General features: G+C 38.0%; 2 protein-coding genes across 3 annotated transcripts; one reads left to right on the forward strand and one right to left on the reverse strand.

The window, feature by feature from the left end:
* Nucleotides 1-1,433: 1,433 nt before the first annotated feature.
* On the reverse strand, nt 1,434-3,078 carry LOC122024473 (protein trichome birefringence-like 36). Its single transcript, XM_042583109.1, has 4 exons — nt 2,680-3,078; nt 2,428-2,599; nt 2,182-2,363; nt 1,434-2,085 (listed from the first exon to the last, which is right to left on the reverse strand). Exons 1-4 carry the CDS (start codon nt 3,048-3,050, stop codon nt 1,635-1,637), a joined length of 1,176 nt encoding a protein of 391 aa, XP_042439043.1. The 5' UTR covers nt 3,051-3,078; the 3' UTR covers nt 1,434-1,634.
* A 6,336-nt stretch (nt 3,079-9,414) lies between these two features.
* Nucleotides 9,415-24,211, forward strand: LOC122024705. Of its 2 annotated transcripts, none has more exons than XM_042583375.1 (16): nt 9,415-9,584; nt 10,107-10,648; nt 10,955-11,189; nt 11,552-11,841; nt 13,925-14,104; nt 14,280-15,035; nt 15,131-15,216; nt 15,304-15,366; nt 15,468-15,556; nt 15,654-15,713; nt 15,974-16,585; nt 19,522-19,596; nt 19,874-19,944; nt 20,031-20,088; nt 21,996-22,251; nt 23,147-24,211. In XM_042583375.1, exons 2-16 carry the CDS (start codon nt 10,221-10,223, stop codon nt 23,842-23,844), a joined length of 3,957 nt encoding a protein of 1,318 aa, XP_042439309.1. In that variant the 5' UTR covers nt 9,415-9,584; nt 10,107-10,220; the 3' UTR covers nt 23,845-24,211. The 2 variants fall into 2 exon arrangements, with proteins under 2 accessions (XP_042439309.1, XP_042439310.1); XM_042583376.1 differs by having other exon boundaries at nt 10,955-11,183.
* The last annotated feature ends 1,130 nt before the right edge of the window (nt 24,212-25,341 follow it).

Raw genomic sequence — 25,341 nt, forward strand, 5'->3', positions numbered from 1 at the left:
ATTAAAAATATATAAGTGTTCCTGTCGGGAAGCTGAGAAAATGAACCTGCCGGTGTGACGTGTCTGGAAGGTTGACCGCATCCCCATGACCCGGTTGATGATCTGTCCTCTACGTTGACCGGATCGTCAGAGGTCCTCCTCCGGTCAACTGTTCCCCCGGTCTCTGGTACCTCGGTGCTCGAGGCGAATCCCACAAATGTATGAGTATCCAGATAATAATAGAATAGTAGTAAAATAAACAAATACCGAGTATGAGAACGTACCCTGGCCCAGGGGGCGCCCTCGGATGGATGGATGGATGAGCTGGCTGCGATGCTGGTAGAGCTGTCGCGGCCCGAGAAGGCAGATGAATGCGAGTCAGTCGGGGAGCCGGATATGCGGGCGATGACTCCGAATGTAGTGTGGCGTGGATCCCAGACATGGCCTGTAGGTCAGAACACTACAACGGCCCACAGCCCGAACAATATCAATAACTCAACGGTGCGATGGCCGACACACAACACGCAAAGCACAACACGAATCATGAAAGCCATAAGTTGGCCAACGGTGAGGGCGGCGTCCGAGGGTGGCAGTAGCCACCGGACGCGGCGGCGAGGCTGCGAGAGCCGCTGGACGGAGTGGCGATATGTGTGAGGAGAAGAGGACAAAGGCAGCGGCGCTGGTGGTGAAGCCCGCTGGCCGGAGGCGGTAGCCGCAGGAGTCGCCGGCGGTGACCACTGGAGGCGACGGCGACGATATGCTTCCGGCAGCGGCTGCGATAGCATGAAGAATCCATGGCACTCGAGTGAGGAGAAGGAGAAGTATGGCAGCGGAGTCATGAGGAGGGGAGAAAGGTCGGCAGCCGACGGCGAGGAGGGAGGAAGAAGAGGTGAGGCGGTGACGAACCCCGCGAACCCAGCGAACCCCCTCTTCTTTCCTCCCCCCCCCTTTCTGACCTCCTGTGCTCCAGCGCTTAAAAGCACTCAAAAGCCCTAAAGCTTTATCCTCCCAAATGACCAAAATGTCCTCTGACCTCACTTTAATTCCTCTTATGCCCCATCCATATCCGGATCAATAAGTATGAATAAAAAAATTAAAAATAAAATTAATTAAAAATTAAAATTAATTAAAAATTAAAAATATATAAATATGAATATATAAGTATGAATTAAAAAAATTTAAAAAAAAAACAAATAAAGATAGAGGATAAAATGGTCATTTGCAGGGGAGAGAGAGGATGGGGGTGCGCGTGTCGGGGGAGGGAAAGCAATTTGCATTCTAAATTTATTAATAGACGAATAAAAAAATATTTATTTTTAAAATTAATGATTCAAAGTTCCAACAGTTAAATTATAGTTCGGATGCAATGACAAAGTGCGTTGACTCTAATTTCTAGATAAATTTTGGAACCTCGTAAATAAATTATAATTAAGACAACGAACCAATCAGTCATTTCACGATTAAAAACAGTTAAATTATAATTAAATAAGATCGCAAATAGGGCAGCAACTATGTTGGAACACACGACGATCACTCGAAAAGACCCTCCAGAACAGTGAACAGAGCTACGGCTGGCTATACGCCAACATCATTCGTACAGTTGCAGCTAGAGATCGACGACGTACCTAAAAGCACCACACATCAATCACTCCCCTCTATAAAAGAGCATAGAGCATCTCATTCCAAGCATCTGGGACTCCAGGCAAGCACCAGTGGCTGCAGTCTGAGGAGGCCGCCGGGCCGCCGCCTCCCTTCCCTTTTCCATAAATCGAAGGGTGGCCGTCGACACGCAGAGCAGACATGCCGGTGACGTCCATCAGGTACACGGGGAAGCTCATCTTCCTCAGCACCTCCCTCAACACCACAAGCTGCCCCGGCGTTCGCGGCGAGTAACCCACGTAGGCCGCCACCGGCTCGTTTTTCCTGTAGCACTGCCAGCCCTTGTCCCTGTTGTGCCGATGCGACGCGCTTCTGAAGATGACTCGCGTCCGACGAGAGTCCAAGTGCAAGTCCACCCATTCGGCCCATGTCGTCAGACCTTTCTCGTAGGCGACCATCGGGTTCAGGTTGGCCAACACCCTCTCCCCTTCCTTGCACAAATCCCACCTGCATGCGAATTCCAATTTCTAGCTACAACATTTTGCGATCGGTGGCAAAAGGAAAAGAGAGAGAGAGAGAGAGAGAGAGGGAGAGAGAGATTACGAGCTCCATTTGCCGGAGTGAGTCCACCAATGAGCTGAATCGAAGAGCAGCACGTCGACTCCGTACCAGTGCTTGGCGTTCCCCTCGATCGAGTCCAGCTGCAGCACTCTCCTATTCTCTGCGTCTCGCTTCACCTCTACCAGAAGCGGCGCCCAACAGAACTCCACGGATGCCTGGAACTCCTGCAACGAGGTATCTTACTCATTAGCTCGATCTCGATGTCTACTCTACTGCGCAGTCTCTCACCATGGCGTGGAAGGCAGAACAGGGGCCGTCGGAGGAGACCGACTTCATGTCGCCAGGGATCACTGATTCCACCAGGCAAACCAGAGACTCCCACTGGTTCCTCATTATGGAGTCTCCCACCAGCATGATCCTCTTCTTCCTGATCCTCGCAAGGAAGTCCAGCGCGTCGAATCTACGAATTCCGAAAGTTAATTTTGAAAAAAAAAACAAAATTCTTTTTTTTTTTTTTGAGAGAGAAATTAATAGATCAACCTTGGAACAGAGCATTGCTTTGGCTTCCACCTCCATCTCTGGAAGTCTGAATCAGGCCTTCCATTGCTCCTGCAGCTCAGCTGGACGCTGAGGTAGGGGCAAGCAGGATCGTAAAGTGGGTAGGACGGATCGAACACCCATTCTCCCACTGACAGGTTGCAGTAGTCTCTGGGGGAGTTTTGGTGGCTCTGTGCCTCGTTGAGTTCGTCTTCTTTATTATCGCGCCATTCGAGGGAGTCGACGTCCAGGAGAGCCGTGCAGAGGAGCTTCTGCGATAGCAGCGCCGCAGAGAGCGTGATCATGAGGAGGAAGGAGAAGGAAGAGCAGAGAGGTCTGCGGCTTCGGGCTGTGCCGGCCATTTGGTGATCCATGGCAGGGCACAGATTCGAGTAAAGCTGCGGGATTGTATAAATATGCGTGTGAATTAATGGGCATGAGTCACGGCGAGGGTTCTGATCTTGCTAGCTGCTTTTCGATCATTCTTTTGCATCGACAATAATTGACTGTTTGGTCGATGAGTTTGTTTGCCACGGGCGCTTGTCCATGATGAGAGCAGGCTTTCGAGTAAATGGCGGAGCCCTGGGTTGATTAATTTTTTGTTTCATCCACACTCTCTTACATTCTGCTTTCTCCTCTCTTACATTGGTGGTTTTTTTTTTAATTTTTATCGCCGGAGTGCATAAATTTTTCCTTTAAATGGGATATACATTGATTGTATGTATTTTTTGATTTATCTTAATGATCCATAAAATTTTTTTATGAAATTAAATCGATTAATAAAATTAATTGAGATTATTATTATTTTTCTTCTCTTTCTTAATTTGTCCGTGCCCAAGTCCAATGCGTTGAAAATTTATAACCCATGGGCTGATTTGACAAGGAGTTTTCTTCTCTTCTTTCTACTAGGGCTATTTTCCACTTTTTCTCACCTAAAGGTGACTTCCCTCTTACCCAAGCTAAAGCCAAGGGAGGAGAATACATGGCTCCGCCTGGATGAAGTTAATTGTTTTAACTACCTTTTACAGGAAACATTCTGATACCCTTTAAAATACATGTCATAGGACCTTTCTTTATTCAATGGAAATCTATCGTATATCCTCCATCATTCGATATATCCTGACATTTGACATTCTCTAACGTCTCATTATTACGGAGGTTATGAGAGACAATATAAAAAAGAAGATCCTTTCCATTGTTTAAAGACGCACGCACATACACATCTATTATAGTTTTACTGTTCCTCTTTTTACATTTTTTCCAATGAGTATACTCTGACTTGAGCGTTGGAACGTTTGTGCCAGAGACCTGTTCCTTGGTTCTCATCCTAGTGCTCCCATGCGATCTGTCTATGGTGTCAGGTGTGCACGGGACCGTCCTTCCTGACCCAGTACAAAAGTCTGGAGGTGACAACACATCCTCCAGTACTAACTAGACCTGACCACGGTTCGGAACCGACGGTTCGGAACCGCCGATTCGACGGTTCCAGGCAGGTCGACCCTTAACCTTAACCGTCCAAGACGGTTACGGTTCACGGTTCAGAACCGCTGGTTCACGGTTCGGTTCACGGTTCGTCACGGTTCAAGATTAATATGTTAAAAAAAAATAAAAATTAAAAATTAAAAATTAAAAATTAAACATTAAACATTAAAAATTAGAAATTAAAATTTATTAAAAAAAGGGCTTGCATTTATTTAAGTTGCCTACGTATCCCTTTAGGGAAATCAAAGCTCACGTAGTTCTTTTACATTTTTATCCTTTTACATTTTCATTCACTTCCATTTCCTGTTCCTGTCGTATTTGTTCCTTCAGTATCAAAATCTTCAACTTCGTCATCTGAAAGTTGCATTCCTTGGATTCTCTCTGGTCCAATCGTCCAGTAATGTTTGGGCTTCCAATGAGTCGGGAGACAAAGTTGATCGTCGTTCATCTAATATGTTGCTGCCGACACTGAACGTCTGCTCCACAGCAACAGTTGACACTGGACAAGCTAAAATTTCTTTTGCGATCACGGAGAGAACGGGAAAGCTTTGAGCCTTCTGTGACCACCACTTTAAGATATCGAAGTTTTCGCTATCTGCTTCATTAAAATCAAAAGAAGTCGTAAAATAATTCTCAAGTTCCTGTGTGGAACTTGAGGATCCCCGTGGACGTTTTGTCCGTTCTTTTAATAAGAGTTGTGCTTTTGTAAGTTTTAAATTACTACTAGTAGTTTGTTGAATTTCAGAAATATTAACTTGTATTCCATATTTTGCATAATATTGATTATAAATATCATATAAATAAATTCTAACATTATATATAATATTAGCTGGATCAGGGGAAGAAGAATATTTAATTGGAATTAAAGTATCATAATATAAAGTTAACATTTCTTGTAAAACTTCTAATTTAAATCTAGGATCTAAAGCAAATGCAATTAAATAAATTTCAGAAATTAAATAAAAATATTTTTCCCATTTAGTTTTCATAGCTAAGATGCAAGGAGATAAAGATTCATTATTAATATGTTCATTTAAAACTAATACTATATTAGAAAAAATTTCTAAAACTAATTGAGCAGTGGGATAATGAACACCGGAAAATTGTTCGGTTGCATCATTAAATACTTTTAAAATTTCACAAATACTACTACAAATATTCCATTGTTGTGAAAATAAATATATATTAGTATTAGTGTTTTGTGCAAAAAATGAACATAATAATTTTTTATATTGAAATGAATCTTGTAATAATTAGTATGTTGAATTCCAACGTGTTGGTACATCACGTGGAAATTTTTTAGGTCTCATTCCATTAATTTTACAAAACCTACCCCATTGTTTCATTATAGATGGATGAGACCATAAATAAGAAATTGCAATTCTAATTGGTTTAATATAACTTTCTAAAATTTTTAAACCATCTTGAACACATAAATTTAAAACATGGCATACACAACGAATATGAAAAAATAAACCTCCAATAATAGGTTGACAAACAAATTTTAGATCATCTATACAAGCGGTATTAGAACTAGCATTATCTAATGATATTGAAAATATTTTATGAGTTAAACCATATTCTTCTAAAATTAAACATAATAATTGTGCGATATTATGAGCATTATGTGATTCATCAAAACTCTATAAGCTAATAATCTTTTTGGAGGTTCCAAGAGTTATCGATCCAATGGCAAGTCACACCCATATACGAATGTGTTTGCCAATGATCACTCCAAATATCGAACATAAAGAAACTTTATTATCTAATTTACTAAATTCATCAATTAAATTCTTTTTTCCTTGTTTTACTAATTTTTTAATTGTACGAGTAAGTGTAGTCCTAGGAACACGTTTAGCACATGGATTAAGAGATTCTTTACAAAAATCTTCAAATATGCATTTAGATCCAAAACTAAAAGAAAGATGTTCTACGGAAACAAATTTAGCTAATGATTTTCTTAATTTATTATCCGAATATAAAAATAAACCGGAATCGGTACTACCGCTAGTTGAAGAAAATCTTGATAATTGTGTTTGAGAACGGTCGAGTCCATATTCCGTCGGGTGCTTCGTTTCTACATGTCGTTTCATAGCCGCCGCCGGCTTGGAATTTGTAGGAAGCATTGCAGTGCTTACATTTTGCACGCATTTCTCCCGACGGAAGAGTGACCTTCTCAAAATGTTTAGTAAAAATAGAAGACTTTAGAGGAGGAAGTAATTCCCGAACCTTAGAAGTAATTGCATCGGTACTTCCTTGTGTGTCGGGTGTCGGATTCGGAAGATGCTCGATCTCATCATCGGTGGATTGAATGTTGGGGTCCTCCTCCCGCGGATTCATTATTTGCTTTCCCTTCCGAGCTCGAGATGATGCACCTCCGCGGTCTCCTTCCATTGTAATTGAAAATTGAAAACGAAAGCGTGTAGAGATTAGAGAATACGAAAATGAGATTAAGAGTAGAGAAGATGTGTGTGAAAAATGATGAAATAAGCTCTCTATTTATAGAGTTTTGATAGTAACGAACACTAAATCATAGCCATTGATCAAAAAACGGTCAAATGATCTTAACTGTTGAAAAAAATACCTAAAAAACCCTCTCAACGGCTACGAACCGCCGGTTAACCGGCGGTTCAAACCGTTTAAAAAAAAAAAAAAAATTTTGCGGCTGAACCGCCGTTTCAACCCGCCGGTTAACTGGCGGTTCGCCGGTTTTTACACCCAATGAACCGGGTCAACGGGCAACCGACCCGTTGACCCGGTTACGGGCCCGGGCCGGGTCCGGGCCAGACTCCGCCCGGGGTCGGGTCTAGTACTGACTCCCAATCCTCTCTCCATCAACGTTATTGTCCTTGTCACTGATCCTATCTAACTCAGCTTCTGAATAGAATCATGAACCATGCTGATCTAGCTTAGTCTATGAGCTCGAGTTGGCCACACGAGCTAGGCTTGCTTTTGCTTTGCCACTAGCCTGACTCTCGTATTCTCTCTCAGTGCGCGTGAACTCCAGTTAACGTTCATGTATTCACGTTCGTAAACTCAACTCTTATATAAGTTAGATATTAATTTTTCATTTCAGAAATTAGTCTACGAAAATAATTTCTGGATTCAGTGGCATTATTTTTTCACCAAATCTGAGGTCATTGGATGATTGGGTCGGCCTCAAAGCTCACCTAAGCACAAAAGACATCTCGCTAAGTTCTAAGTGAAATTAAATCAGAACTCTAAGGCTCCAAAATGGTTCAAATTGAATTGTATCATTTGACTTCTCCGATCGATATATCAAACCAAACCAAGCAAATCGAGTTGATTATTTCTTCAGTTGGGTTGAGCCGCATTACATCTCAAGACAATTTCACCTATTCCCACTAAAATTGAGTGAGCCCGAACAAAACAACCATCTTAAGGCCAAGTTCAACTTTGAAAAAAGGATTCGATTGTCATTTTTAAAATTTCTCTTTTATGTTTTTGTTTGTTTGTTTGTGATCAACATCTTCTTCTTTCACGAAGTAAAATGTACTGGATCACATGCCTTTTTAGTTTTGTATTTGTATTTATCTTCCTCTATATTCGTGGGACCGACTCTAGGGGAACCGTTGATTAGACAATTCCACATGTTTTGGTTGAATCATTTGAAGAGGCCTCAACCTCATTTGTATGTTCTTCTTCCTTCAACTTATGATTCTTCTAAGATCTAACTTCAGTTATGTCATCCATCATATTATTAATCCCACGATATTCTATCATGCATTACCCTTTGATGGTTATTGCAAGTGATTATATTTTAGGATTTTAGGAGAGTTGTTATTAAAAACATTGTTCTTAATTAGTATTTTTATTATATTTATGTTTATATTATTACTAATTCAATATATTTGCTTTTTGTGCAATTATGTCTCGATGTGGTGGTTAAGTTTGATTAGGTTTATATTATATAATTGATACGCGGGTCGAGTGTGTAGGTCGCATAGGTGAATTGAAAGTCCAAGAAGTAAATATTAACGACTTAATCTAGTGTTAAGTTGGCATTCTCAAATAGATTTATTCGGTTGAAGAACATTCTCAATTGACTTAAGTACAAAATTGACTTAATAGTTGACCGTATGTGTTTATATTTTGTTTTAAGTTGAGGTGATTGAAGAGAGATTTAATCAACTGAGTTGTGGAGTTGATTAGAAAGTCAACCGTTTGAAACAACAATTTTAATTTCTCTAGTATACTTAAGTCGAATGAAGAGGTCTTTAATCGACTGAAAATTTTTTTATTGAAATAATAAACTTGCCATAGTAGCTACACAAGTCGACTAGAACTGGTTAAAGCGACTAACAAGATTTGAGTAGGTTAAAGTAACTTTATGTCAATTGGAGAAACTATCCTTACAATAACTAATATAGAATCTAGTACGTAACTTCTACAAGGATTAAGAGGGCAGAAGGCTAGTATGTAACTTTTACAATATGTAGTAGTTTGACAATATTCAATGCAAAGTTATTTTCCAAATAAAATCATAAAGGGTACGCTCATTTGAATATTATTTTTTTAGAAAAAGAGATGCTAATATATGGTATTATTTTATTTTTTTTTCCTATTTACCTTAAGCGAACTTATTTTTATTTTCGACAAATAAAGAGTCAAAATGAATATTCTTTGGTCCATGAGTAAAATCATGAAAACTTAGACTTAAAGTGAACAATATTATATCATTGTAAAAATATATGAATATCCTTTGATCATAACGAATTGTATCAGAGCTATGGTTCAGACTAGATGTCATGTGAGATGACCTTAAACGAAGTTGAGGGTTGGCCCAAGCAAGTCAGGTTGATCGGATGCTTGCAGAAAGGCCTCAGAGTAGGTTAAGATGATCGAATGCTTGTGGGGAGGTCCGGAGAAGGTCAATGTGACCGGATGCTCGCGGGAAAAACCCGAAATAGGTCAGATTGTCTGGATGCACGCTGAGAGACTCAGATCATGAGAGTAATTGTGATTTTTCGTTTGAGTGAAATATTGTTAGAGATTCAATCAAAGTTCCACACTAAAAAAATTTGAAAAATATCATGAATTTAAAAGAATGTATAATATCTTTATTGTCATGAGACCTTTTAGGTAGAATCTAAGAGTAAAGTCGTAAGAGTCTTAGCCTAGAGTGAATAATACAAATGAGATATTGACAAATGTTAGGGGTCAAATTAAAAGTTCCCGTTAAAAATTAACATATTTACCGATAAATATTATTGCCGTTTAAGTTCTAATATACGCCTTAATATTTATCCGATGTCGGAACCCCTTTTAGATTGGACTCTTCGGTCTTCGCTTCGCTATCGATTTCGGCACCGTCTCGCCCAATTACGTTCCGATCGCTTCCGATCGCTTAATGCTGGCAGCTGACCGCGCCGATCACCGGATTACCGCTGGAATTGTCGCAATAGGTTGGTGTATCTCGTGGACTACTAGATCGCGTCTTCTTCCTCAATTAGGGTTCTTCTTCATTCTTCCCCTTATACTCCTTTCTCCTGTGATCTGTTAGATTTGTTATTCTTGTTCTTGTTATTTTTGTTGAGCTAATGATTTGATTCTATTGTTGTCTTTTCTGTGTATTCCATCTTTGCACCCTCGAGCTTTAGCTTCGGTGCAGGTAAATTGACTAGTCGACTTCGTGCCTTTGCTTCGAAGATTTGGCTCAAGTTGTTGGATTTCCACCGGTTCTAGTTATAGTTCCATTAGTTTGTAGTTATAGTGAGCTTGTTTGGTTTCCTTTTGTGTTTCTCCATCAATTGTTCATTCTTTTTTCTATATGTTAGCTGATGGTATTAGCCCTTACTTTAGGCCATAACTGTCAAGTTGCGTGTGTTCCATGCTCATTCTCTTAGCACAGTTAAGGTTTCATTTGGACCAAAGGGACAATTTTTCAATCTTCATAACACCGAGTGCACTTCAACTTGGTTTTGCAGGTTGTAGATTTTGAAATCGTGACTGAGGTTTGTGGAATTTGTCTTGGAATGTTAGAGGTGTGAAGGAGATGAAAGTGTGCATTCACAGGAAGAAGAGTTGGATGTAATCGTTTTATGGTTGATTCAAGGATGAAAATGGCAGGAAGCACGAGGACAGAGTCAGCTTCAAGCAGTATGGATGGCCCGAACTTTGCTCCTGCCTATCAAAATGGGCAGCGCGGTACACATTTAGGTCCTGGTTTAGAGAGGTCTGGCGGCTTCCGCGAGAGTCTGGAGAACCGAAGTCTTTTTGCTGGTCCTGGTACCTTGAGAAATGCAGCATCTTCATCAGAAATACCTACAGTGTTACAATATTTACCATTTGAAATATTTTCATGGGTTGAGCAAAAGTGTTCTCGCACTGGTGAAATAAGAAGAGTTTTGGGTGTTACAGTGGAGGATCACACTTTTGGATCTGCACAGTCAAAGCCAATCCCTCCCATTGCACCAGAGGATCTAAAGCGTTTGAAAGGGAATATATACGAGTCATCAAACAGAGCACGGTACTCTTCTGATTCTTCATCAGTTGGCAGTCAGATAGTTTATCTCGCAGCCTGTCCATGCATATCTTGCATGTCTAAGTAGATAGTTTGTGCAAACCTTGTACTACTTTAGACTATAGATGCAAATAGTTTGGACTGAAATTATTTTAAAATATACAATTAACATTCAACCACCATATCTATTGTATATTTAGCATGGTAGCTTGTTAATGCACCAAACTGTTCATTCAAGGTTGAATAACTACTTTAATTCTGTAAGATAGAATGATGGTTGCTATCAGTGAGACTTAACTATGCTTTTACCAGGGAGAGATCAAAGTTGTTGCATGATTCGGTTGTGAAGTTGGACAGGTATCGCAATTTAGTTTCACGGAGACGACAAAGAACAGATCAGTCAAATGACAAGTCAGGCACATCAAACCCAGTGAAGATGGGAAGTCAGACTCATCAAAGCCCAACTGAACTTGCAAGTCCTAGACTGGAGGACAGAAAGAATGCAGTACCTAACAAGAGGATTCGTTCCTCAATGGCGGAAGTACGGGTTTGTGTTTCTTCTCAAAATGTTTTCTTGATCTAAGCTACTGACTTTCTCACTTCTTAAAATTTAAAAATGATAATTAATTGGACTTGAATGTTTTAAATGCCTTATCCACAAACTTGTCAGACATCATTGGCTAGAGTTCTTCTGAAGACTTGCACTTGCTAAAACTTAATTTTGATTCTCTTGTTATGATGCTTTAAGTGTCTAATATCACACTAATAATGCACCTCTTTTATCTACATCTAAAAACAATTATGGTGATTACACATTTTTTATCATCTATTCTGCTTTTGTGAAACTCTAGTATGAAGATCTGACTTGTGATAGATAGATAATGACAGTTTATTCCTTTTGTCCATCAGTCAGAAGTTCGTGGTGCGATTCCGCCAAGGCAAGGTGTGGTGGAGAAGGACAGAAATGTGCTCTTTGAGAAGGATAAAACTATGCATCGGGGTTGTAATGGAGGAACTGTTCCTTCAGAAGACAAGATGTGTGGACTCCCCCCAATGGGTGATGGATGGGACAAAAAAATGAAAAGAAAACGTTCTGTTGGCCTTAATAGAGTGATGGAAAGTGATAGAGAGATTAAGTCAATACAACAGAGACCTAGCAATGAATCCCGTATGCGGTCATCTGATGGCATTGCATTCAGGTATTATCACAGAGGATGTCCTGTAAATCCTTTCATCATTTTGTAAGCTTAACATCCTTTATAAATTGAGACAGGAAGGCCTAGTGCTATATGTTGGTCTCTTCAAAACTGATTTATGTTAGTCAGCTAACAAGAGTAAGCATACAATTTCTTGCTGATATAGAGTAACTTTGCTTACAAGAGTCCAATCAAAGTCTCAAACATAAAGAGTCAACCACTCAAGGAAGTAGTCATTTTGAATTTTAATGCAAAGGTTCTTTGCCTACTTGATTCTGTACTAGATGTAGTTCTCAGTAAGTTAACCAATTTATCTGTGATTTTCATTAGGAGTAATATGCACATTGAAATCCACAACACTGCTAAATGACTTGAAAGTTTTACTCATTTTATCTTATGTAGTTTGGTATCTGAATTTAAGTTATTCCCTTGTACATATTTTATCTAGAGAAGAAACTTACAGTTTGTAAAAGGCAAACTATCTAACAAATTCTTTCGCAGTGCATAATGTGTTCATTTTTCTTGCATTGGTTACCTAGACAAGGGACTTATTGCAATTTTAAACTTTTTTGCAATTGTTTAAGAAGCTACAAAATTTTAGTTTTTTTTTCTTTCTTTCTTTCTTTAATTTCTCTGGGGACTAATTGATATGTACGCCATTCATGTTTTTCATTTCAGGTTTTCTTGCAAATTATATGTTTCATTTCTGATCGTGTATTGTAATCTTTCAAAAAGTTCACAGCGAGAAAGTTTGTATTCTATATAGGTTTTCTTGTAATCTTTCAATAGTTTTGCCTGTTTGGATATAAGTTTGTAGCGAGAAATTGTTTTGAGCTACAACAACAACATTCACATATTCCACCCATTGGGTCCTATCCATTACTATATCATCTATATTTAAATAAATTTTATCTTATTTTATTGTTGCTAACAAAGATTTTTTTGGTTTTCTTCGTTTGATGTGCCTGTTTGTCATAGTTTCACATCGCTTATCTGAAGTATTTATTAGTCGTCTAAGTACATACCCGTACCATCTTAAACGCGTTTCTTGGAGTTTTCCCGCAATAGATGTGGTTCTGACTTTTTATCTAATGCTCTAATTTCTTATTCTGTATATTCTCGTATGTCCATACATTCAGCTTAACATTCTCATCTCTATAATTCTCATCTTCTGCTCATGTGCTCGGCCCAACATTCAATTCCATATAACATAGTAGGTCTAACTGAAGTTTTATAGAACTTTCCTTTAAATTTTAGAATTACTTTACGATCACATAAAACAGTCGACGCTTTCCTCCATTTCAACCATCTTGCTTGTATTCTATGTAAGACTTCTCTCTCAATCCCTCCATCGTGTTACAAAGATAATCCTAAATATCTAAAACTCTTAGTTCTAGGCAACTCGTCATCTCTTATCTTAACAATTATCTCATTACGTATAATATTGCTAAACTTAAATTCCATATACTCTGTCTTTATTGTACTAAACCTAAAACCTTTCCCTTCTAGTATTTTGTGCCAAGATTCTAGTTTAACATTTATTCCTTCACGTGTTTCAAGCTACAACATTAAGCAAAATATACAATTTCTATATTGTGTCTTATTGTCTCTTCTGTCAGTACATAAATGAAGCTTAGCTAATTTGTACTTTAGATTTATGTTGTTTTCTTAATTATATAACGTTTTACTTCTGAATGGTAAAGAGCTTAAAACCTTGGGAAGGGCTAAAAGTTCATGTTTGACAATCCTAGTTACAATGGTTCTAGCTATTAGAGTAACTGATCTAAAAGAATGTCTTAGAAGCATGGTGAGATTTAGCTAACATGATGAAAATTGAGGTCGTATTTGCTTGCTTTTTTATTATTTACATATATTTTTCTGTTTATTTTTTGAGACTAAGAAATTGGGATGGGTTTCTTCTTTTGAGTTTAAATTGATAAAAAGCAATGAATTTTTGCATCAAATAAGTTTCAAATTCTATTCATGCTAAATAATAATATTATTCTTTATCATTATTTACATAATTTAATTGATCTTTTTAGGAGGATTTAGAAAACTTAACAATTTCTTGAATTTAATCCCGCAGACCTGGTTTGTCTAGTGGAACCACAGTAAACAACAAGATGGATGGTTGTTCGCAGCCTAGTGTTGCTAACTCTCGTGGCACACCTAAGATTGATCTAGATGGTGGTTCTGTTCCTAACGAAAGACGAGAATTTTCTAGTGGATTCGACAATGAACGAATGCTGCTTAAAGGAGGCAATAAGTATGTTTCAATATCATATCATTTCTCAGAAGAGAGTTGTTTCTATATTAATTTTATGCTTAAGGATTTTTGGAAGAAGGCAGTGGCTGTCTTTTTAAGAAAAATCTTCTTTTGTTTACTTCCGATCCCCTTTTTTGGTATCCAGCAAGTTTAACTTGGTGTATCATGACATCAGGCTAAATGTTCATGAGGATGCTCAAGCTGGAAATCAAAGTCCTTTGGTAAAAGGAAAAGCATCAAGGGGACCTAGGACTGTTTCAGGTGCTTCAGTGAATGCATCACCCAGTTTTCTTCGCTCATCTGGAAACATGGATGGGTGGGAACAGGCTTCTGGCGCGAACAAAGTTCAGTCTGCAACCGTGACCAATCGCAAACGACCTGTGCCTAATGAGTCATCATCTCCCCCTGTAACTCAATGGGGTGGTCAGCGGCCACAAAAGATCTCTAGGACGAGAAGAGTTAATGTTGTTTCTCCTGTCTCCAATTTGGATGAAGCTCAATTTTTAACTGAAGGATACGTAACTCCTGAGGCTGGAGTCAGAATGACAACAATGGACACTAGTGGGCTTTTAGTTCCTAGGGTCATGTCCAGTAAACTGAAACTCGATAATGTCCTTTCCCCTTCTGTGTTGTCAGAAAGTGAGGAATCAGCTGCTGTTGAAAGCAAGTTCAAGGATAAGGGAAATGATAGTTTTGAGCTAGAGGATGGTGCACAAACTTCGCTTAAGACATCAAGTTTTCTTTTGCCTACAAAGAAGAACAAGACTCCTCCGAAAGAAGAGATTGGAGATGGAGTTAGGAGACAGGGGAGGAGTGGAAGAAGCTCAGTACAATCAAAAGCTTGTTTACCTTTGGCAAAGGAAAAAATGGAAAGTATTGATACAACTAAGCCACTCAAGAACAAAAAGATAGGTCCTGAAAGGAGTGAAAGGTTTAAGACTTAGTTTGTTAAGGAATGAAAATATTTCTCCTACTTTTTACTTGTGAATTCATTTAGTATTAAATTTGTACCATTTCTGCATGCAGTAGGATAGGCCGCCCTCCTTCAAAGAAAATGTCTGACCGAAAGGCTTATGCACGTCCTCAAATAATGATTTCCTCAGAATCAGCAGGTTCCATATTTGGTGCCATTTAGCGACTATCTGGTGTTTTCCATTTATTATCTTCATCTGGTCTTCTAATTTGATTAATTTGTGTAGGAGCATCAATTGATGATCGTGATGATTTACTAGCAGCTGCAAATGATGCTCGCAATGCTAATGGTAGGTTTAATCTTAAACATGTTTTGCTTCAGTGTTAAGTGGATTTACATTATGGTTCATTGTTCCCTCAATTTTATTTTTATTTTTTTTTCACTTTGCAGGTAATGCGTGTTCTAGCTGTTTCTGGAAAAAAATGGAACCTATTTTTGCATTTCCGACACTGGAGGAAATATCTTATGTAAAGCACCAGGTTAGTGTTTATTTTGTTACTGGCAACAATATGTACAACATTTGTTGTCCTTATTAGGGTTAAAAATTTCTTGTTACTGAATCTACCTTTCTCACAGATACATTTTGCTGAGGAGGTAGATGCAAGTTTATCTAACTTGCCTGAAGCTAACCATGAGGTATTTTACTAGCCGCATCTAATTTTCAGGTTGTGTGTAACTTTATTGTATTCTACTCATTAATAAAACACTTACCTGCAAATGCTCACCCTCGATGCTTTTAGGGTTGCAAGCACAGAGAGTGTCTTTCATTTGTTTGCCATTTTCTATAAATATCGTATTGCAATACTACTGTTATTTTGAATTGACAATTTTTTGGCTCAGATTACATTTTCTTCAGTATCATATTGAAGCATCCAGTTAAATTGTTTTCTTTTCAGGTTGAGATTGTTTGTGATGTGGCTTCACCTCACTCTTCTTTTGCTAGTAAGCAAATAGATGTAGTTCGACCAACCAACAAAACATTTGGGCCCTCATATTCATCAGATGGGAAACAACTTGACAAAACATCAGTTGGAAGATCAGAGACTAAGAGAAAGTGCCACAAAATGGTTCCCCTCTCACAAAGGCTTCTCTCAGCCTTTATTTCAGAAGATGAGTCTGAAAAGATTGACAATGACATCCAAGATGAGACATTGTTTCTGTACTCGAGGGATTATATTTATACTGATTCTAACAGTCATGTTATCGATGATGACTTGGAGCTTGATTACAAGAATCATAAAAGAAGTCTGGGAGATGGATTTATAGCCTCAAACAACTTCAAGCACGTGAACATCCAAAATTTATTGTTTGGTCATGAACCACTAGTGGAAAATAATGCTATGCTAAAAGCTGATAATGCCCATCTTTCTGATTACCTAAAAAATAATTGCACTCAGCTTGAGGCAATGGGCAACAGTTCTTCCTATAGATGCCAGTTTGAGGAAATACCTCTCGATGATAGGATCTTGATGGAGCTTCATAGTATTGGCTTATTTCCAGAAACAGTGGTAAGCAACTAAACATGACTTTTCCATATTGTTTATATTCATATGTTGATGACATAGGTGCAACTATAAATCTTTCCATTCACTTCTTTTTGCTTTGCAATATGTACTGGAACCAAGGTTTAAATATTGTGCTGCTTGCTGATTGAAATCAGCACCAGCACGCCCGAGGTACCGCGGCCACGGAGGCGTTGCGTGCACATCGCGGTGGCCATGCATGGGCATCGCGGCTGCCGCGGAGGCCACGCGTTGGAGTTGCGACCGTCGCAGCTGCCATGCACGGACCTTGCCGCAGCCATGGAGGCCACGAGCAGGCCTCGTAGTCACCGTGGAGGCATCACGATGGCCTCGCCTTCGCTGGCAGGGATGAAGGCGGAACAGGAACAATGCTTTTAATTAAAAAAAACTTATGTTAATAAGTTAATCAGTTCTTAGCTGGTATAATTTAAATAATCTTAATTAAACTCTAATAAAACTAGCCTATTAATTCAATATATATTTTATTTTTTTTAAATATTTAGATTAAATTTTTATTTTTAGTTTATATATTTTATATTTAAAAAATATTGAAACTATACCGGCACAACACGATACGGTACCAAAACTGTATCATTCCGGTCCAGAATTGAAACCTCAGTACGTGTCGAGATTTTAAACCTTGACGGGAACTATTGAATTAATTTTTTATTAAGGATATGAATGCTATGAGAAGCAATGGAGACGGAATGTGTAGAAAGTTGTTTCTGCTATGAGCAGTAGAAATTGAATGGTCATCCAACAAAAAAAAATTATGATGCCTAATGCCTTTATCCCCATTCTTATTTTAGCGTATCTGTTACTTCCCTTATCTAAATACACTTTTTGACAATCCTCCCTGAGTCAATTTGTTTTTATGTCTATCTACATCATTAATTCCAGCAAACAAGTGTTTTGATATCTGGATACTCTTTGTAATACAAAGCACAAAGAAAACAAAAGATTGCCCTCAAATCAGCTTGATGTGGATAAATCAATTCATCAGACAAGCCTCAGAATCTCTAGAAGCTTAATTCATTGCCATACTGCAAGCTAGCAAGGTCAACAATTTTAGAAGACACTTGGCCATTGATTGATCTATGCACACAATTAGTTACAATGGGGTCTTTCTAAGTAATTTAAAATGGTATTGGATATGGCATAAGTGAACAACATATGATAATAATATGAACAAATGGGTTTCTAATTAAAATTGTAGTGTTAATTGTAGCGCAGACTTTAATGATCTATTTGATACCTGGAATGCTTGGGAGTTTGAACTCGGATGACACTTTCCTATAGAACCTAAAAAGAAAACATGTAAACACTTGTTCTGATAATAAGCTGATGAAATGTTCCAGGGCATAACCGAGTTGGTTATCACATGGTAGGTTTACAGAATTGAGCAAGGGTTGGTCTTCAAAGACCGAGAAATTAATCTCCCATGTGATGGTTAACTTTGGTTTTTTGATTTACTCTCTCCCAATGGTGTGTGGGGCATTCGTTGGGGGGGGGGGGGGGGTTGCCAAGGTGACAGATTTCACCTGTTGTAGAACTAGTCCAAAATTATTAGAATAAGGAAGATGTTAAACACTGTGCCCAAATATATGAGCTTAAGGAATATCTTCTTTGAGAGTATTCCACTTTATCACTTGACCTTTTGGAATTTAATAACTGACATCTACCCCTAGACTTTTGAAATTGTTTCACTCTGTCACCTCCACCAAACTTTGTTAGGTTAAGAAAGTGGTCAATGGCAGAGTGAAATTGTCTACACAAGTGTGGGGATAAAGTGTAAAAAACCATCAAAATTTGGCAGGGTTAAATGAAATGGTATCAGAAATTTATGACGGTGAAGCAAAATGGTTTTCAAAAAAATTGGAAGGGTAATGTGAAATGATTTTTGATACCTTTGAGTGCTTCCTCATCTTCTCAATGGGTGACAGAGTTGATGTTAACCACATGGTTGACCTGTCAAAGTCCAACAGAAGGAGGGCCAAAGTGGACAGTTTTCAAATTTTTGGGGATAAAAGGTAATTTATTTATGTTCAGCGAGTACAATGGAAAAGTCCAGATCTATTGGAGGGCAAAGTGAAATTTCCTCATCTTTCAAATACACAATTTTAGCCAAAACAAGAGAATTATTTCTAGGATCACCTTGATCTCTCTAGCTCAAGGACTGGTATGGCAACTTCCATCTGGGCCTGTGACACATAGGAGAATAACCCAAGGCAACCCATTCTTTCAATCTTAAATTTGTCAGAATAAACGACAGATGTGCATCTTGATATTCAGATGTAAGAATTCAAGGAAATGTTCTTTTTTCCCAATTCAGATTCTAGACAACAAGATAAATGAGAACTAGTTTCCAGAATAACTCATTTTAAGTCTTCAACCCAACCTTAGGATCTCAAAGAAGTTACCCACAATCACTTGCACTCTTGATAACAACAGAACCCGTCTAAGTCCTCAATATCTCCAGTCATGTAGAAACCATTTGAATTGGTCTGGCTACCCAAGATTTGGAGGATTTCCTTTAAGTCTGGTTCCCGTCACTGTTGTATAGTCTAGCAATCTGGCCAAAATATTCTTTGGTAAGCAGCCATTTAGAATGCAAAATGAACCTGAATTAATACCTAAATGTAGAGAGATTCTTAGGTAATATTTATTGTATTTGAAGTATACGACTTGTTGCTACTGTTTTTGAAGCTGGAGCTTAATGAAGACTATTGGCCACATTATAAACAGCCTAAGTTTCTCCAGTTCTTTACATATTTTATGATATTACCTCTAGTAGAAACTTTTTGGAATGATACATCTTTACTCACCCTTTTGAAGCATATTGAATTTGTGGGATTGTTCTTTGAAATTATAGCAAGTCGTATTTGTTAATAAAACTGACTTTTCCTGTTATATCTGTACAGCCAGATCTTTCTGAAGGCGTGGATGGAGAAATTGACAAGGTCATTTCAGAACTTCAGATGAGGCTGCTACAACAGGTATGATTGGAATATATTTATTTCGCAAATGATTATGGATCACAGATCCTAGATTTTGGGAATGCAGATATTTTGGACCACCTCCTCATGCATGTGGATGATAAGAATAATGGTTGTTTTGTCGAAAAGCTTAGAGATTGCATAGCCATGCTTTTATCAAAATTTATTTATTGGTCAATGCACTTTTCTTTATATATTGACACACCAAGACTTTCTTTAATTCTTTGTTCTTTTGGTTGACAATAGTTATTATTCTGACTTTGAGTTTCTTTAATAGGTGAGGCAAAAGAAAGATCAGCTGAGCAAATTAGAGAAAGCAATTCAGGATGCTAAAGAAATTGAAGAGAGGTTTGGTTACAACATTATGCCTTTCTTGTTACAATCTAGTTTTTCATCTGCCATGACTAAAAGTTTTGAATTTTTTCAATTGACAGAAAACTCGAGCAGCTTGCAATGGACAAACTAGTTGAGATGGCATACAAAAAGCTAATGGTAATTAGAACAATGTGTTTACTTGGATTTTGTAGTATTTTGGCTTTTCCCATAACCATCTATTTTAGCACAAGTTTCTCTATACTACTGCAATCTCATTTTTTATATGCACGATAACATTGTTATTAGCATTAGAGATACTAAGAGTGAAAAATGGATTTTCTATAATTATAGATAAAGCTCCATATGCTTTGTGACCAAAAGGTCACGGGTTCGAATTCTAGAAACAATCTCTTACAAAAAGCAGGGTAAGGTTGTGTACAATGCATCCTTCCCGGGACCCCGCATGGCAAGTGCTTCGTGCATCGGGTTGCCTTTTTTTTTTTATAGATAAAGCTCCATATATGTTATGCAGATGATATACTGATAATTGCTGAGAGTTATTAGATTAAATTTGAAGATTAGATTTTTGGAAAAAATAAAAGAATTCAGAGCTATATATTTTTTTTTTAAGATAAGAAGAATGAATTCTAAATCTATTAAATGTGATTTTATTAAGAAGAAAAGAATTGTTGAACTAGATAAGATAGATGAACCTGAAATCTTTGTGTCAAAAGTTTGAATATCTTAGATTTATTATTCGACAATAAGGGCTTTTATGAATATATCATCAATAGATAAAGATTCATTTGTCGAAATGGAGAGGTGCCTCTAAAGTATGTATGATTGGCAAGTGCCACTTAGGTTAGAAGATAAGTTCTTTACGACTGTAGTACTACATGCAATACTTTATTGATCGAAGTGTTGGACCATTGCAAAACAAAATATAAAAAACATTAATGTAGCAGATGAGAATACTGGAAGTGTGGAGTTAGTCAAAATATAAAATAAAACCATTAATATCAATGAGCAATTAGTAGTGGGTCATTGATAGAAGTGTTGGACCATTACAAAACAAAATATTTTTTTTTGTTTGGGCAGCCCGGTGCATGAAGCTCTCGCCATGCGGGGTCCTGTGGAAGGATCCATTGTTCGCAGCCTTACCTTGTTTTTTGCAAGAGGCTGTTTCCAGATTACAAAACAAAATATAAAAAACATTAATGTAGCAGATGAGAATATTGGAAGTGTGTAGTTATTCAAAACATAAAATAAAACCTTTAATATCAATGAGCAATTAGTAGCAGGTCCAATAGATGAAGAGATGGAAAATAGGTTGAGATAATAGGCATAGTTTGAAGAGTTGAAGGGAGACGTAAGAGATGGAGGGAGACCAAATAACATATTACTGAATGTAAAAGAAGTAATTTAATTGATTTGAATATTCCCAATTATATAATGATCTCAATGGAGGGATAGGATTATATAGCTGATTCCAAATGGTTATGTTGTGACTAGCACTGTTAGATGAGGATCTTGTGTCTGATCTTGATTTGAGTTCAAGTTGATAGATTTTATTTAGGCTTGCCACAATTTCTTTATGCAGATTGTTTCTCTGAAGGAAATATCACAGTCTCTTGTTGTGCCATATGAGCTTCATTTCAGTACAATCTAATGCTATTTTTACCTTGTAATGTGTCTATGATACTGTCAACTATAAGCTCCTCTGACTAGTTTTCTTAGAATTTCTTTTGTGATAACTTATTGTTCCTGCATGTTAGCTTATCGTTTAGCAACATTTTTGAAGGGGAGCCTTGACACAACGGTAAAGTTGTTGCTTTGTGACCAAAAGGTCACGGGTTCGAATCCTAGAAACAGGCAAACAGCCTCTTGCAAAAAGCAAGGTAAGACTGCGTACAATGAATCCTTTCCCGGGACCCCGCATGGCGGGAGCTTCGTGCACCGGGCTGCCCTTTTTTATTTTTTTATTTCAAAAAGATTAGTATTTGTAGATTACATGCAGTGCCCCCCCCCTCGATCCATCTTAGTGAGATATTATCTGGAGTTAACTGATATGTTGTCTATGATAGGGTGGTCGAGGTAGTTCAAATCATAAGACTGGTGTTACAAAGGTTGCAAAACAACTTGCAATGGCCTTTGGTAAACGAACACTGGAGAGATGCCATATATTTGAGAAAACTGGTCGAAGTTGCTTCAGTGAATCTCCTTTGCAGGATGTCCTCTTGTCAGGGCCTCCAAACAACATTGACACTGGACATTCTGATGGATTTGGTTCTGTTAATTATGTGGATTTGCGCAGTGAGCAATTTGGTGTTCGGCAATCAGGTATGCTTGCATTATTTTCCATCAAACAGAAACATTGTTAGGTGTCTATCTGCAGTGTTTCATGACGTAATAAGCCGGCTCTTGTATGTTGCATTTTTTTCTGAACATGTTTCATATCATTTTTCATTTTATCTTTGTACATGATACATTGAGAGTAATCTCAGTAGGCTAAATAATACTGCTTTAGTTTACTCTCTAGTTAGCATGCCCGGTAAGGTGGATTTAGAGTGCATCATTTGATGCATCACTTTAGTGGCAGAAGGATGGTCTGACATCTTATCAAGCATTTCCAGTTTGTCCTAAGCATGCAGTCTGGTAACTCTAATCCTTTCACAAATAAACCATACCATAACAATCCCAATTTGAGCCTTACCTTTGGTCTGACTGGCCTAGCTAAATATATAGTTTTTTGACATTTGTCCTTTTAATTATCTACAAGTGTTTCTATATGGTATTAATGCAATATTTGCATTTCTCTTGTTGGTCATGAATGTAAAGTACATAGCCCCCGCACAGTTGGTACATGCAACAGAGTTGCTGCCAATAGGCTTGGGGCCGATTCCCAGAGGGTGCGGAATTCCACATCCGCCGGTTGCCTCAACCCTTCGTTGCATGTGCCGCTGTTGTTGGGTGAAGCCCACCATTATCTACCTCCCTTTTAGACATTGAGGGGCCACTTTGTAGGGGCTGCCGAGGTGACAGTTTCACCTTTTGCTGCCAATGAATGTAAAGTGCATAATGTAGCGTAGCATCTATCATCCTTACAGACAACTGATGAGCTAAATACAAACATTTTGATCTTAACTTCCTGCACTAATTTGTCATGAATTTTTATTTTCCTTTAATATTGTTGGAACGCTGGTGATAGATTTGGACTATGCTATGTGGATTCCAGGGGTGATGGCTGCAAGATCTGGACTTGGTAATAAGATGGATCGGGGTCCATCAGATCCCTATCGAAGTATACCTCAGATGGGTGAGCATTCAGTTAGTAAGAGGAAGAAGGAAGTGCTTCTAGACGACGTCACGGGTGTTGCTTCTAGATCCCTATCCACTCATACCCATTCTCTTGCAACTAGTACGAAATGGAAAAAGGCTGAACGAGACCAGGAGCAGAATAAAGATCCATCAGGAAGAAGCTCCACTGCTAAAGCTGGTCGTCCATCATTAAGCAGCGGTAGAGGCGAACGCAAACTGAAGACAAAACCTAAGCAGAAGATAGCTCAGTTGTCAACTTCAGGAAACGGGCTTGGCAGAGTCACAGAGACGGACAATGTTACTTCACCAGCATTACGAGAAGCGTTTGAGATGGTCAACAGTTCTATTGCCAAATTTGATCAAGAAGTTGAATTGCAAACTTCAAGTAATAGGGCTCCCGATTCATCTAAAGAATTTGATGACGGTATCTTCACAAATCTACCACTAAACGGGATAGACCCTATGGACGAACTAGATGTTGCCGAAGGTCTGGGCGGACAAGGTCAGGATATTGCATCGTGGTTGAATGTTGATGAAGAAGCTCTACAAGATCATGATCTCGTCGGCCTAGAAATTCCAATGGATGACCTTTCAGAATTGAAGTTGAACTTCTAAAGAAAAGCGGAGCCGCCACCGACCAGTGTATCTGAATATCGAGAAACCTAGGTCAGTCTATTTTCTCGTAACTAACATGTCAGTTCACCGACCCGATGCCTTTTAGGAAAAAATGTAACTAGGACGCTATTCTTTTATATAATTTTTGAGTTCTTGGCAGATCGCAATTGTTTTCTGTCACCCTGCATTTTTCAGAGCACCAAATTTCAAAATCAATCGAGCAATTATGTAAATGATATCACATCATTAGTTTTTCTTTTACGTAGCTTGTCTAGTCAGCATAACAAGTATGTTGAAATTAAGTGCTTGGTTCCTTGTTAACTGATATATATTATTTCAGTTATCATATTGTGGAATTTTTGTTTCAGATTGAAAAGACGCTATGGGAATTGCCTCTTCGATTTTTTTTTTATTGTTTACACAGAATTTTTTGTTTTTGGTGTTTTTTGTTTTCTCTCGTGGATGGGAAAACTTGAGTCACTCAAAAATATCAATCAAAATGTCATTGTTCGATCAGCTATGATCCTCTGGACCGCCTTTGATCCGTTCTTGGATCGGGGATTGTTAATAGATGGAATTCCATGGATCTTATCTATATAATAGGTGGGGTTCATGAGATTCTAACCTATGAATGAAGTGGTCCATCTTCTGAATCGTATTTTACGGTCCACAGGATCCGATCCCTTGTCTCCGTGGAATTTGAACCATTGGTTAATCTCTTAGATTTATATTAGGATTCATTTGTCTACGGAGTCGGTTATACTTCTTGGATTTACCTGATGATCTATTTACGGAGTCGGATCGTCCATTTTCCGAATTAATTGGATCCAAGCTCAGATATCTTGATTAACTGAAAAAAAAACGGCCATCAAATATCGCCAAATAATTATTTGTTAGAAATTCACTGACCACCTGTGGACTACAAGTGGGCTGGGGCCTAGCCCACGTGCGACGCATCGCTCAAGTGGCTCAGCGTCATAGTCGACGCTCGACATTAATTCTTCCTCTCTTGATCCTTTTCATGTAGAATTTAACAAACGAATCGACCAGAATTTTTTCTTCTTTTTTTGACCCAAAAAAAAATAAAAAATTCTACTAGAGGTCCCAAATTTGTCACGTTGAGCGTTCCAAAATATCCGAGTAATCATTTAGTTGAAGTTTGAAGAAAAGAGTTTGATGCGTTGACTAAGAGAACGAGTTTCTTAGTCATATTTCCACACACCTAACTTTTATAATTCTAAAAACACATAACACATTTTTATTATAATCATATGGATTTACGTGCATATGTCTTTAAATTTTTGTACAAACCTTGATAAGTTTTTAAAAATTTATAGACAGGAGAATTCCGAATCACTTTATACCAAAATAAATATACTTATGAAAATTTCTTTAATGTATCTATACCATTAAACTTAAATTTGTTAGTATAAATTAAAAACATTAAATTTTAAATTTAAGAAGGCTTGAAAATTTTTATCATAAATTCATTATAAG

Source organism: Zingiber officinale, chromosome 9B (genome assembly GCF_018446385.1).
Source record: "Zingiber officinale cultivar Zhangliang chromosome 9B, Zo_v1.1, whole genome shotgun sequence".
In the NCBI taxonomy this organism is placed as follows: domain Eukaryota; kingdom Viridiplantae; phylum Streptophyta; class Magnoliopsida; order Zingiberales; family Zingiberaceae; genus Zingiber; species Zingiber officinale.